General features: G+C 41.1%; 1 protein-coding gene across 1 annotated transcript in view; it reads left to right on the forward strand.

Annotated features, from left to right (window-relative positions):
- Positions 1-14651, forward strand: part of cspg4 (chondroitin sulfate proteoglycan 4) — a 56875-nt gene that overhangs the window by 24974 nt on the left and 17250 nt on the right. The window contains exons 2-5 of the mRNA XM_076141835.1: positions 6839-7002; positions 8463-12020; positions 13185-13373; positions 13475-13756. Of these exons, the coding sequence (XP_075997950.1) occupies positions 6839-7002; positions 8463-12020; positions 13185-13373; positions 13475-13756 (4193 nt within the window). The remainder of the gene's footprint in view (positions 1-6838; positions 7003-8462; positions 12021-13184; positions 13374-13474; positions 13757-14651) is intronic.

Here is a 14651-nt window from a genome sequence, read left to right on the forward strand (position 1 = left end):
AGAGCACATTCTCAGGATCCAGGTCTTAAATCTCCACCCCTGTACTGACATTTAAGTGGAATGATTTATGGTAGTGGAGTGCTACTCAGCAAAGTGTTTTCCAGCCCAATGAAAAGCCAATGTCACCATGATAATTAGTGAAGTGACTGATGTCTACACTCAAACTGATAAGTGCAGTCATAAGGCCGCTCTGAATGAAGCTATTGATATGTCAGTCACTGTTGAACAGGGTGAATAAGTTGGTCTTTGAAAGAATCAGGATGAGAGATAAAGCTTTTGAAAAATAGCCAGACAAAGTGACAAAACTCAGGAGTCGTGTGCTCTCTGCTCATTCAGGCGTGAAATTATGCCAGTTCCAATCAAGGCCTCCAGGCTATTTTAAAAGTCAAAAGAAGGCGACATCATAACAGTAATTTATTTTTTGAAAGAAAGAGTAAAGCCCAACAAATAGGTAAGAAAAGAATTGGAAGATCATGTTGACATTATTTGAAAGGACTGGAATCGGTGTCATGATGTTTGACATAAAACACAAAGCCAGAGGACACAGGCTTGATGAAAAGCAGGCGAGAGTGTGCCTCAAAGTTGGACGACCCTCCAGTTCAGGCCACAGCAGCAGCAGCCTACATGCCGTATGCAGAAGGTCTGGAAACTGATTCAAAGCTAAGATGTGACCTTTCAAGGCTGACATGATACTGATACTATGTTATTGCTGTTGAGTTAGACTTATGCTGCCAAGTTAAAGTGTAAAGTTACAATGGTAGTTGTGACAAATTTATCAAGTTAAGTAGTCCATTCATTAGTTTCATCACTAGGTAAGAAGCTACTTTCTTCCTTCCTTGTTATTCCCGCGGCTCCTTGTTTTATCCACTTTCCACTTGGCGAGATTTCATGCTGGAATTCATTACTGGTGTGTTAAAATGTCCTTCAGCTCCATACTACGAAACCTCCGAGCTCCAGCTGAGGGAAAACAGAGAGAGTCGCCATTATGTAAAAACACATTGCTTATTAGTACTTTTCTTGCATTTGGCCAAAGAGCGTGTCTATGCGTGTGGGGGTAGGAGGAGGAATACAGGCTGTTGAGGGTGGGGGGTAGAGCCCTGATATCATGGGGGGATTATTTTTACAGAACTCACCTACTGGGACCCTGGCAGTAGCTTGGCTGGGTGGACAGAGCCACGCTTTGTATTAGGCGCTTATAAACTACAGCAGAGCCCCGAGTCACGACAATGCTTCTGTTCATGGCTCTGTTTGTCGTACAGTGTTGTTAGGTTAGTGAGATCATCAGTCCAAAATCATTATGACTAACTTTGGTGGGTATGATGAGCTAACAAACAGTTACTTCGTCACACACCTCACTGGACTGGAAAATAGAGAGTGAGGCTGGAAATGTTGACACGGTTGCTCAAGCACAGCCTGAAAACAAAGAATGTCCAATTGTCTCCAAAGACCAATTTTAGAACTTGATGGAATTGCACACTAAGTTTGTTTTAAATACAGTGGAGGAAATGGTGTAATACAGCCAACATGAATACCAATATTGAGGTTTGTGCCAAATGTCCATATACAACTTAAGATAATGCTTTTGATTTCGACTTCACTCCGTTGGATGCTGTGTGGTCTTACACTGCACCTCTGACCTCTCTTGACCCACGCATGTGTGTAAGAGGGGCACGCAAGACAAATTTCAGATTGACGTGTTCACATGTGTGATTTGACACAAAAAAAGTTTCTTCTTCTTCTGATTTCCTGCTCTGCCACAAAGATGTCCACCTAGTGAGCTAGACGTTGAAAGGATGTCTCAACTCTTTACAAAACAAGTCATGCCGCAAAAAGCCTCTCCCGATTTTTACTATACGTACTCACTCCCATTCAAATGTGTAAAGCAGTCGAGCCTTTCAGTCCTTTTCTCACATTAACAACACAAACCCAGACAACAGTGAACAGTGAGTCTTTCACATTCTCCTTTCCATGGTTTCCCTCCCTTTTCTCACAAGTCCATTTTCCAAAGCTGAAATTACATTACGCAGCTATTCTCCTTTCACAGAAAAAGGTCATAATTTTTCGTTGCTGCCGCCACCCCTTGTCTGTTGTGTAAGTGCGAGTTTTACAGCGACAGACCTGAAAAGTTTTAATTATAGCCGGGGAGGAGGCCGCACGCTGTGGCTCTGCGAGAGGCTGTTTTTTAATCTATTGTGCCTCTTCTCTGCGGCTGCCATCGGTGCGTCTCAGAGGGATACAGAAGTAGATGGGGATTTGAAAGAGGGCTAAAATGATGCTGTGTTTGCTTTCAGACTGACACAGTCTGGTCTGAGAAATGGCTCCATAAAGGCTGTAAAAGTATGTCCCTGGTGACTTCTGAAAAGTCAGTGGGGGTGTGTCCATAAAGCAACGCTGTCAAGGTATGTGGAGTTGTGGCTCTGCTTTCTGCTGCTAAACAGTTCTGCAGTTCTGAGGTTAGCAGTGTTTTCCTACAGAACACTCTGTTTGGAATGGGCTTGTAACCTTGTTGCACCACATTTCCTTTTAAAGAGGCGCTACTGTGCTGTGATCAGTGTAACAACAACAACCCTAAGATGTGTTTCAGCGGCAGCAGCAGCATCTTCCTGAATGCCAGTGTTATCCTCGTTGCTAAGAAGACTCATTGGTCCATTAATCTAAAATTCATCAAAATAGCTAAATTTCCAAGTGTTAATTCATGGTTAATAAAACTATACTGGCTCAAGCGACACTGCATAAAGGTTTCCTTTAGTGTTGTATTCGCACCCATCTAAATCTACAGAGCATTTAACAACTTTAAGCTCATTGTTTTGGATTCTCAGCCCACAAGTTCTAACCAACACCTAATATAAAACCACTTAGTGTTCGCTATCTGCACCAAATTGCTAAGTAACAAAGCTTTCTGGAAAATGGCGATGGGATGCATAACATTGAGTAAGATACAGTAAATTGTCCAGATATCATCTCAGGAGTTGGGACAAAAAAAGAGTTGGACTTCATCATGTAGACAGAATCATGACGGCAATAGGTTGCTAATGTTACTGCGAGTCTGCTGCATATGTATGTTATATGCAGTTATTGTTAAATGTATCTACCGAAATCAGTTTTGTTGTCCACTCCCAAAAACGGGGCATTTGTGTTGGATTACGTTTTTTTATTTTTTTTAATATCTATGAACAGGAAATGGATGGCTGATTGGATCCTTCATATTACAATCAGTGATGTGACAGGCCAGATACTTGCTATCTGTAGTCATAACTGGAAAACTGATGTTCATTACAAGCTGAAGTGCAGTTGACCCTTGACGTGAGAGGGATATAACTACTTGTCATGGTAATTACTGTGTTGTCATATGGTAAATGTCATACTCTTAAATGCTCTCCATTTCTATCTATGGTTAACAGCACCCTATCCTCTATATAATTACACCCAGAGGATATTATGCCCTGGTGTAGTCGGCACAGCCCAACGAAGGGAACAAATGACCAACCTAACCACTATTTATACTCGCGCTCACCATGGTTGAGCCATGGACTGCGTAAATAGGTGGTTTGTTTGGATTTTAAGCACTGTTGCTATAGCACTAACTTGTAGGAGAAGTTTCTTGTTCCTGTTTCTGTTTCCAAGCATGGTCAACCAAATATGAAGAAGTCATTTTCAGACACAGATTGACCATTTTTCGAAAATGGAAAAATCACATTTCATGTTTAAAGTTTGACTGACATGAGCTGGAATACATTATAAAATATGACTTTTGAAAAATGTTTTTGCGAACAAAGGCATCATATATTTTTTTGACCTGTTCAGTTAGAGTAGCAGCACTGTGTTATTCTGCATCAGTTAACACTAAAATAAGGCTGATTGATCAGCAGCTGACAGCTTGTCTACTGATGTGACTCCAGCATGTCATTTTAAAGATTTTCTAATACGTCAAGTGCCACAAGAACAGCAAAACAGCATCAAGACATATTTGTCTTCAAATTGACTTTAGTTGTGACTGACTGGTGAGTGAGTCTTTCTCATGGATGCATAAAGTCACTGAGTGGACATAAAGCAGACTGAATGTCTCCAATCTCCCTGCACTTGAGGTCAATCTGTCTCTCTTCACCATGGCCTTTCCGGACTTAAGTCTCTAGAACAAGACTAAAAGAGGACGGAGGAGAGGAGGAGGCGGAACAGGAAAGAAAGACAACGGAGTAATTCATTCAGTCTTTTGTGAAGCGAAAGACTCAGTTTCCTTCAAGCTTTATAACTACAAGCGCAGTCAGTCATCAAATTATAGCCATCTGCATTGGCCTCAGACCAGGATTCTGCCTGACGCACAATAAAGTAGTGTGAGGAGGGGTGTGATAGCTAAAAGAGACGGGAGATGGTCCGGCACTCTCTCTTAGGTGGGATAAACCTCGCCACACACGCACAGGCACACACACAAACACCAAGCCTGGCAGCAGCTTAAGCTCAGGGAGCTGCGATGATCCTTCATAGATAATGATGCCTTGTCGGAGAAATCACCTCAGCCAGATCCCATCTACCCCAGGCTCTAAGTCTCTGCAAGATGGAGAATTGCTGAGTGTTATTTTCCAGTGGAAAACTGAAGGCTTGTGATGCACATCCACTTTCTCATACACCCTCATACAGTTGCTGTTGTTGTCGTTGTTGTTGTTGTTGTTGTTGTTTCATGTTGTAGGAACGATTCTCTTCTCTCAAACCTGTGTAACAGTTTGAATGAGGGAAATCTTTATCTTGACGCAATGAACAGCTCTAATTATATGCTGCACAGACAAATAATACATACACATCATACATATCATTCATACAGATATATTTGAATACACTTCAATACATTATTAATAGGAGTAACATATTCAATACACGTCTTTACAAAACTTTGGAGAGGAACTAATGAATTCCAGGTCTAGGTGTATTGCAGGGAGTGCAGCTATTGTGTGTCATGATAAATGTGCTCCTTTTCCTGAAGGCAACAGCAGTAAGCTGAATTTGAACCAGAAAAATCCCGAGGCAGAATTGTCTTGGCATTGCTCTCTCCCTCAGCGTTTCATCCCCCTGCGTAGTGAACAATCCAACAAAAGCTCAGGTTTAAGGACCATGAAGCTTATTGCAGTTTTCTTTGTTAATGCATTTGCCTGTAAGAAAAGATTCTGCTACCCCCCACTTTTTATTGAGTTTCTGGAGCCGCGTGTGTAACAGCAAACAACCATCACCTCTGACATTCTGGAAATTATTGATGTCACTGTTACTGTGATAGGTTCTTTCATATCAATAATAATGTCCACTTCTTCATCCCAAAACACTTCTTAAATTAAATGTTATAATTGCTTTGGTCTTGCATTATGCATGTTTTCTGTGATTTATAGTCATGTTGCCTGTTCATATGCATGTGGTAATAGATTATAATGTACATCATGTAATAATGGCAAAAGCTATTTCCCTTGATAGTTATTTATGAGAACCACAAACATTGCAGGAAACCAGTGCTAAAGCAGAGTATGACTGTGGATCTGGCTTTGAATTTCAGGAGTTCATAACTGACTTTGTTCATGACAGCACAGCCTTGGAACCGAGCAGAAATGCCTCTTAGTGAAATCACAATAGCACGGGTGCAATGAGAACTCTGCTTTCGTCTGTGCTGACATCAAAATTATCGTCTTTGCTCACATATCCAGTTTGCTGTAGGTCTGAGATGGAAGGGTTCATTTACAGGAGGGGAAAAAAAAGGACAAATGCACCCCTCAGTGTTTGAAGTTGTCAGCAAAGCATTAATGCAGACGTAACACAGAGACAGGCTGCCATTTAAAGGCACAAACACACACTTACATTTGCTCCCACACACCTACTTTCACAGCCTTGAGAAAATAGAGAAAATACTTTAGCCATTCATAGCTCTGCATCTGAACGTTTTTTTGTGCTACTATTTTGTGCACATCTGAATCGCTACAGTCTGATGTCATGTCAAGTCTGAAAGGTCATTGTGTGAGATTTAATCCCAATACGCCTCTGGGTGCTACTTTTGATTTTGAGAGAATATTTTGGCTGGCTCTGTGGAATGTTCCGACTTTGACACAGCAGTCTCTCTCTTTTTGCATCCTTATTCCAGAGCACCAGCGTTCTATTGTAATCAGCAGAGGGTCTTCTTCTTCACTGTATTTCAATGAGTTTCTGTGCCTTGAACTGTCACCCCTACGAAGGCAAGTGGGCGGCTTATGGAAAGCCCCCTTTCTGTGTCTCTTGGCTCAAGCTGTGGAGGAGCCATGTCTCACAAACGGGGTCCTGGAGATTGTCCAGTTAAATTTCAGGGCATGTGCATGGGGAAATAATTGACTTGAGAATTGGCTCACATTTTGTCAAGCTCCCCGTTCTGAGGCAGGTTGCTGGATTTGCATATCATCGGAAACAAGACTGCTCGACACTGGGAAATCCTACACCCTAAGTCTTTATGCACAGAAAGCCTCCACGGGGTTAATGAGTGATGTCTCAGTGAGAAAATCTCTTTGAGGCCAGAAGAGCTCCTCTTCAGCTGGGAGCAGGTGTAGGAGACCTGATAATACAAGAGTCAGTCCTGAGCAAGCTGCACAGTAACATGTGACTCAGAGAAATGCTCAGCAAATTGGTTTCTCCCAAATTCCACATTACAATTCATTTGGTGGGTTAGGAAGATGATAGCTATAGATGCAGGTGTCTTTTATGTAACACGTGACGTCTGTGTTGTAGGTGCTGTAGGTGTAACATTTAATCAATTTAATTATGTCATATATGTATTTCTACTGCCATGACTGGATATCCATTTCTCTACATGTCATTCTCTTTTCAAACCTCTGCACAGAATCCTACTTTGGTGACAGCTTCTGCAAGATACATGCCATCCAAGATGTCTCCACATTCCAACTGTCGCTTCAGTTCAAGACCATCCGACGAAGTGGGTTGCTTCTTCTGGCTGCAGGAATGGAGGACTACCTGTTCCTCGAGCTCCAAAATGGAAAAGTACAGGTGAGCATTTAACTGTGTAAGATCCAACCAGTCAAAGGTTTACCTTGCCAAGTGCATGATGTGGTACAGGCTTAAAATCTCCAGGACCAATCACAGGACGGGCCGATGGATGGATTGTTAAAGAATTCATGAATATCTGCAAATATTCAAAATAAAGTTTATAACTAGTTTACAACTTAAATTATTAAGCAGGTTAAAGTTACTAACCTTGCATAACAATTGTCAAAAAGAAATTTTGACGCAGCTAAGTCGACTCGACCTTGCTACTTATTGTCCACCACACATATTTTGTGATCATTGTGGTCGGAGAGGCGACAAGATGCAGTGGCTTTTCTAAAAAAATGTTGGTCAGTTTGTGTATAGCCAGAGAACAATATTGACGATTTAGTCTGTATAATCAAACCATATTAAAAACCACATGGATACAAGTTACAACTGATTTCCTTGGCTCTGTCTGAACAAAGAAAGCAAGAGTATCACTTTAATTAAATAAAGAGCAGAGCATGAAAAAGTGAAAGGAAATATAGCGAGTGTGGCTGAACTGATCACAATACAACTTCCTGTCCCCCGTCTCGCCAGAAGGCTGCACTGTTAATGATGATACTGATAATTAGCTCATACATGAATCTATCTTAGCACACAATTTCATCGTGTTATTCATCTACACTATAGATTGGTTCTTTTTCTACTGCACTGTCAAAGATATCAGTTGGCTTCTACTACTTAATGCATTACAAAGCTGGATAACAGATAAAAGGGAAATAAATAAGTATGCGTATTTATATATATATAAATACGCATTTGTGCAGCAAGTTAAGCGCCATTCTTAACATAGGATAACTGGATTTGTTCACTAATTGTCTCGAATGAAAACTTGACTGACAGCATTAGAGAGGAGCAGAATTTGCATCTCTAAAAAATTCTAGAATGCAAAGTCCAGATTCTAAGTCTATTTTCATGTCATACACAATGAAATGCAATATTACCTTCCTCCATCCTTTCAGCAGTTTTACCAAGTGAACTGCGGTGCACTAAACACATACACTCAAGGATTCATAAAGATTATTCTAAATCTGTCAAACATTTGCAAGAATCATCTTGTTAAACTTTTGTTAAAACCAGAGATCTCTGATGTTCTCAAATGAACCTTGAGAATATTTGATGTGGGAATATTGCTTGGTGTGCTGCCAGAATATGTGAGTATCTGGTGTTATGTCTGGTTCAAAAAATACATTTTACAAGAAGATGAAGTTTAAATTGAAATACTTGCGAGTCAGAAATCAGCCTCATGTTTCTCTCTTTCTGAAGTGAGAAATGAAGGTGAAGAACATGAGATGAGAGAATGAGAGGATTTATATGTAACAATACAAAATAACTATTGCCACAATAAATAATTACAAAAGTCAAAATGAAAAGTAATGTAGAATTTGAATAAGAAATTTGTTTTTGTTTTTCTGCAGGCACGAATGAATATGGGAGCAAGTGAGATGATACTGTCCTCAGCCGTTGAAGTCCATGTGAACAACCTCCTGGAACACAAAGTGTCACTCATGCTGCAGGAAGACAAACTCGTCATGACAATCGATGAGCTCTTTTCAACCTACACATCAGTGAATGATGCCGGGGAGGAGCTCAACATTGACCTGGGCATTTGGCTTGGAGGGACTGGAGATCTAGACGCTCCTTACCTGAGCACCGCCATTCCACCATTCCGAGGCTGCATGTCACAAGTCAAATTTGAGTCCCACCAGTTTGATATTCTCAATTCTGAATTCAAAGACTGCCATGACACAAAGGAATCCTGCAGCAGTGAGTTTGAGGCAGGTGATGGAGAGGCCACCAGTTTTAGCACCCCTGATTCTTTTGTGTCGTTCCCTACTTGGAGTGGGGCTAGCAGCGCTCCCAGGACGTTAGAGTTCCTAATGAAAACAACCATTGAAGATGCCTTGCTCATTTTCCATCCTGGCCGAGAGTCCGACTTCATTGGTATTGGTGTTGTAAAAGGCTATTTGAAAGGTGTGTTGGACCTCGGCAATGGAATGGAGGTGCTGGATAATACCCAGGTCCAGCTGGATGATGATCAGTGGCATCGAGTTCAGGTCCAGGTCACTCAGAATTCTTTTGACATTAATGTTGATAGCCAGTCTGCCTCGCTCCCGCTCGATGCCTCACAGAAATTAGACTTGGTTGGAAATCTGTATTTAGGAGGAATTCAAGGGAAAATGAAGGAAGTCTTTCGGGAGAGTGGGTTCTTAAATCGTGTAGAGGATGAAATGACAACTGAATCCTTCATTGGGTGCTTAGGGGAAATCAAAGTAAACCAGAAACATAGAAGCCTGCAGGATGCTCTGGTTACCAAAGACGTACATGTTAAATGTGAAGGAGAGGACTACGACTACTCAACTTATTATGACTTAGAGGCAACCACAACTCCTCCCCCTGTTCGCATCCGGTATGTCGACATGGACTTCAATGACCAGCATTGCTACCCAACAGATGACATGCCAGAGATATTCAAAAATGTCACAAAACTTCTCAATATCTCTCCATTGCTTGTGCCTGAGGGTGGGGAAATTTTTCTCGATATGAACAACCTAAAGCCTACATTTGACCTCAATGCCGCAGGAATGCGTCAGTCTCAGATAATCTTCACTCTACAGAATGATCCCTGGTATGGAGTCATTGATATGAACACCAAACATACGCAGAAGTTCACTCTTCTCGATGTTGTCAATAAGAAAATTAAGTACCTGCACGATGGAAACGAAAGGTATGCAGACAAGATCCAGTTAGAAGTGGTTGTTGACAGTAATGACTACCTTCCTGAATGTTTAAAAACACCCAGGGAGTATATCCTCCCTGTTGTAATTATACCTGTGAATGATATACCACAACTTACTGGTGGAGAAATTTCTATCACCGAAAATGGAAGGACTCGTTTGAATCCCAGTCTTATCAAAATCACTGATTCTGACACACGCTGTGATGAATTAATAGTCACTGTTGCCTCCCCGCTTTCCATGGAAGTTGGCTACTTGGAAAACGATCAGCATCCAGGCAGAAGCATCACAGAGTTCACCTGCAGGCAGTTAAAAGACGGAGATATCTTTTTTGTACACAGCGGGGGCAGCGCCACTGGAATTACCCTCGAAGTATCTGATGGACACTCAGTCAGTCATTCCACTACTTTTACGTTGTCTGTTACAGAGCCACATATGACCATTGTGACCAATACTGGCCTCCTCCTGTCTCAGGGAAGCAATTCTTCAATAGGCATTCAAAATCTGGCTGCCATTGCTCACCCTCGTAATGGAGATATTGTATTTAACATCACACAACCTCTGACATTTGGAGAACTACATATCATTAGCAGCAACGGCTTATCCAAGCAAGTCACCACTTTCCGTCAAACTGATTTGGATCAAGACCGCCTTAGATATTTTAGCACAGACTCAAGTGACCAGGAAGATATTGTGGTTGAGCGGATTCAGTTCGACAACCACCTGGGGCGGTTCTCCCTTTCCAACAACATATTTTTAGTCAAGATCATTCCTGCACGAGTGAAACTTTCTACCTTGGTCTCACTGGAGATGGATGGAGATGAAGAAAAGACAATTGGAAACACAGAGCTTCAAGCTGAAGTGAAAGGGACAGCCCCTGATCCTTCAGCTGTAAAATACATCCTTGTGAAGCCTCCAACTCTTGGTAGTCTCCAGTTGAGAGACAAAGAGCTAGCTGAGGGTGATATATTCACCCAGAAGGACATTGTGGATGGTACTGTTAGCTACAGCCTTCGAGTGAAAAGAGCTGTGGACAGTGTGGACCATTTTCAGTTTCGAGTACTTGCTGACGATCAGTACTCTCCTCTGTACACTTACCCAATTAACATCCTTGGCAACTCAGATGTCCCTGTTCTGACCAATGAGATAATGGTTGTCCTGCACGGTGGTGAGCATGCTGTGAGCAAAGACTTACTTTGGGTGCAATCACCAAGTTCTACAGATTTTGTGTACCGGATTATTCAAGGGCCAAAGTATGGCCGACTTATAAGGGACTCGCCACCTGGGCAGCCAAGATTTGAGGGAGCAATTAGAGTATTCAGCAATGAAGACCTTGAGCTTGATAGGCTTATTTACAAGCATGACGGCTCCAAGACAAGCAGCGATGAGTTTCACTTCTCAGCTTTGGATCAGAGCGAACAAAGTACAAACACAGATAACGATCCAGATTCAGTGAGTGGTGTTTTCAGAATATCTATTCAAACAAAGAATGAGCATGTGCCCGTGCGGGTTGTGGATAACATTCTCAACGTGGTCCGTCATGGTCAGCGTTTGTTAACAACTGATGTCATTCAGTTTAAGGACGATGACTCAGGTTTCAATGATTCGCACATTGTCTATGCTCGTGAGGGAATCCTCTCTGGAAATATCGTGTCAACATCCAATCCCTCACAGCCCCTCTACCGTTTCACACAAGCTGACCTACGTGATAAGAAAATTCTCTTCATTCACCATGGAGCAGACCGTGAACGCTTCTCACTGCAGGTGTCAGATGGCTTCCACAAGACCACAGCACTACTCCAGATCCAGGCAGGTGAAAGTTATCTGCGGGTGGTGAATAACTCTATTGTTGTCATGGACCACGGAAGCACCAAGACCATCGACACCAACCTGTTGAGCGCAGAATCCAACATGGACATCAGGGATGACAGTGAGACCTTGTTCCAAGTGACAGCACCACCTAGTGATGGCAGGATTATTGTGAGTGGCATTGAGGCGTCATTGTTCACCCAGGAGGACCTGAAAAAGGGTGTTGTGTCATACGAGCACAATTATGAGAGCCTGAGGTCCAAGGACTCCTTCAGCTTCACTGTCCAAACCAAAGGACATTCTGAAGAGGGTATGTTCAGGATTAAAATATTCAAGCAAGGTTACCTTTCTGAGCCTGAAGTGGTCACCAATGAGGTCATCATTTCCTATGAGGGAGAACACACCATCATCAACCAGAATCATCTCAAGGTACTTTCAACACACACTGTAATTATATGGAGCAAATCTGAAGTTTTAGGTTTAATTTTTAGGTATCTGTGTATGCTTTAGTCCTGCAGTTGACACACCTACAAAGTACAAAAGAGTTGATTGATTTTCTTTGCTGACATTTCATCTGTGCAGCACACATTTGGTTTAGTTTATAAGAAAGCATGTTAAATACATTCGAGTTGGCAGTCATTTCTATATGATGGAACATAATCTTTGTGAGTTAAAGGTTAGTTTTCTCTCTGTGTAATAGAAGCACTTGGCTTAATCAAGCATACGGTCTCTAAATACTGCAATAGTATTTGTTTTGTAGCCCTGACTCTGATATACATTGTAACCACATGAAAGCAGGGCTAAGTATGTATATAAAGACTGTACTGCTTTTTATCTACTTTATGTACAAAATTACACTATTAAGTGTGGGAAACAGAACCCAAGGTTTTTCCTTGAGGAGGTTCCTGGAGCCCACTGTAATTTATTAAATGAGACTGCCTGCACTTCATCTTGAAAGCAATAAATAGTGTTCAAATAGCGGACCCATTCATTATACCTTCCCTCTGTCTATACTGACTTTCAATATAATGAAGAACATTTATGAAAATGTTTCTCCCTTTGAAACATTAATATAACAATATTGTATTAACAAAGGAAGGACACTAGGATTGAAAAAAGTCTGGACACAAAGGCCCTAAAATATGCTCAAAGGAAAAGTGCTTGAGTAAGCTTAAGTCACAATGGTAATGACGTACATTGGACGTATGAGGCAAAGTTTGTAGGATGTTGAGACGCAGAACACTGACATTGATATATTACAATGAGGTATTTAAATGTGTGCAAAATCCGTCAAAACTTAAATAAACTAAATAAACAACTTACCAAATGAATGCACTTATATAACCATATGTATATATATATATATATATATATATATATATATATATACCTTGAGATATATATATATATATATATATATATATATATATATATATATATATATATATATATATATATATATATATATATATTGATCACTAACAGATGTGAGGTAATCCTGTTTGCATTATCCCGTATACCTGTATGTAAATTACCAGCATAGACATTATATAATTTATATACTGTATACTGTGCTTTTTCCTTGGTACCTAGGTAGAGCAAGCTGATATTCTGCCTTCGGAGATGGTGTTCACCATTAAAAAGGCTCCCGGTCTTGGTCATCTGGTGAAGTTGACAAACAGCTCAGACAGCACAATAGCTCCTATGTTGGACTACATTCACTCTTTCTCTCAGGAGGACATTGACCAGGGGCGCATTCTCTACGTGTCCGCTTCCATCCAGGTTTCTATTAATCTACTGTAGCGATCATGTCAGTGCATGACTGTATGTTCCAGGGTGTATTTGCAGAAATTTGCAATTATTTCTACATCCATTTCTTACAGGGCACTGATGCTTTCACGGCGGATGTCAGCAATGGTTTTACCACAGTGGAAGACATGCACATCTCTGTAAACATTGTACCTCGGCTCATCCCCGTCCACACCCTCAACTTCACTGTGAAGGAGGGCCTCGGAAGCTTAATCACCACAAAGATTCTGAACATCTCACATCCCTTCTACAGCTCAGCAAACATAGACTTCGTTGTGGAAGAGCCGCCACAGCATGGGGACCTTCGTTACCTTGATGGAGATGAGCAGGAACTTACTTACTTCACCTGGGAAGAGGTACGTAAATAAATATTGAAACCAAAAATTCCAGAGGACTTTAAACAATCCCGCCTTTCTCTTCCATCAAATAACACTGATTTTACTTTTTTTCATCATTGTATATTTTCACTGATAATATACACATAGACAAATCTTCTTACTGGAACTCACACTGTTGCTGTTGGCTCATCTTCTTATATATGGCCACTCATTATTTCCCAATAATTCAAACACTTCTCTTGAGAGTGGCATATCCACTCAAAACAAGTGGTCTTCAAGGATAACATTTTCCGCATTAACACTGTCAATTTGGATAATCACCTCCTTGAAGCAATGTGTCCACACCCAAAACCCCATTTAAATTTGGTCACACTCTATGCTGTTGCTGACCCAGACTCTAATTTTCACTAATGAGTATTGTGTATTTTTGTATTGTCTGGTGCAGTTTCAATAGGCTATCCACAAATGCAAAAGGAAGGGAACAAAGAATGATGTGTTTCTATCACCAAAAGCTTCCCATGAGACCTATTAAACATAATAATCCATAATTGATCCTCTTCCAAATAATGCCATAGTGTAACATCTTCTGCTCATGACTGGATCATGGCAGTTGCACAAGAGGATTACCACAGCAATGCGTCACCATGGAACTTTCCCCAGTTACTATTCTATTCTGTGCTGTTTTGGATTTGTTGTGCTATACCAGCCAGAAAGAGGGAATTTCGGAGTTGCTGTACAATTATCTGGTCTCCTGCCATGTGGTTCAAAGGCCTCTGATTTGGGGAAAATATAAAAAATGCATGAATAGTTACGGTTGGAAAAATTCATGCAATCTGAATGGACTTCAAAGTTTAAGAGACCTAGTTAGACACATATCTAATAGCTCCCTTAATCTGCCTCTACTCCTCATTCT

The sequence above is a fragment of the Genypterus blacodes genome, unplaced genomic scaffold (assembly GCF_046128005.1).
Source record: "Genypterus blacodes isolate CSIRO-AG114 ecotype Tasmania unplaced genomic scaffold, CSIRO-AGI_Gbla_v1 ptg000021l_1, whole genome shotgun sequence".
NCBI lineage: Eukaryota > Metazoa > Chordata > Actinopteri > Ophidiiformes > Ophidiidae > Genypterus > Genypterus blacodes.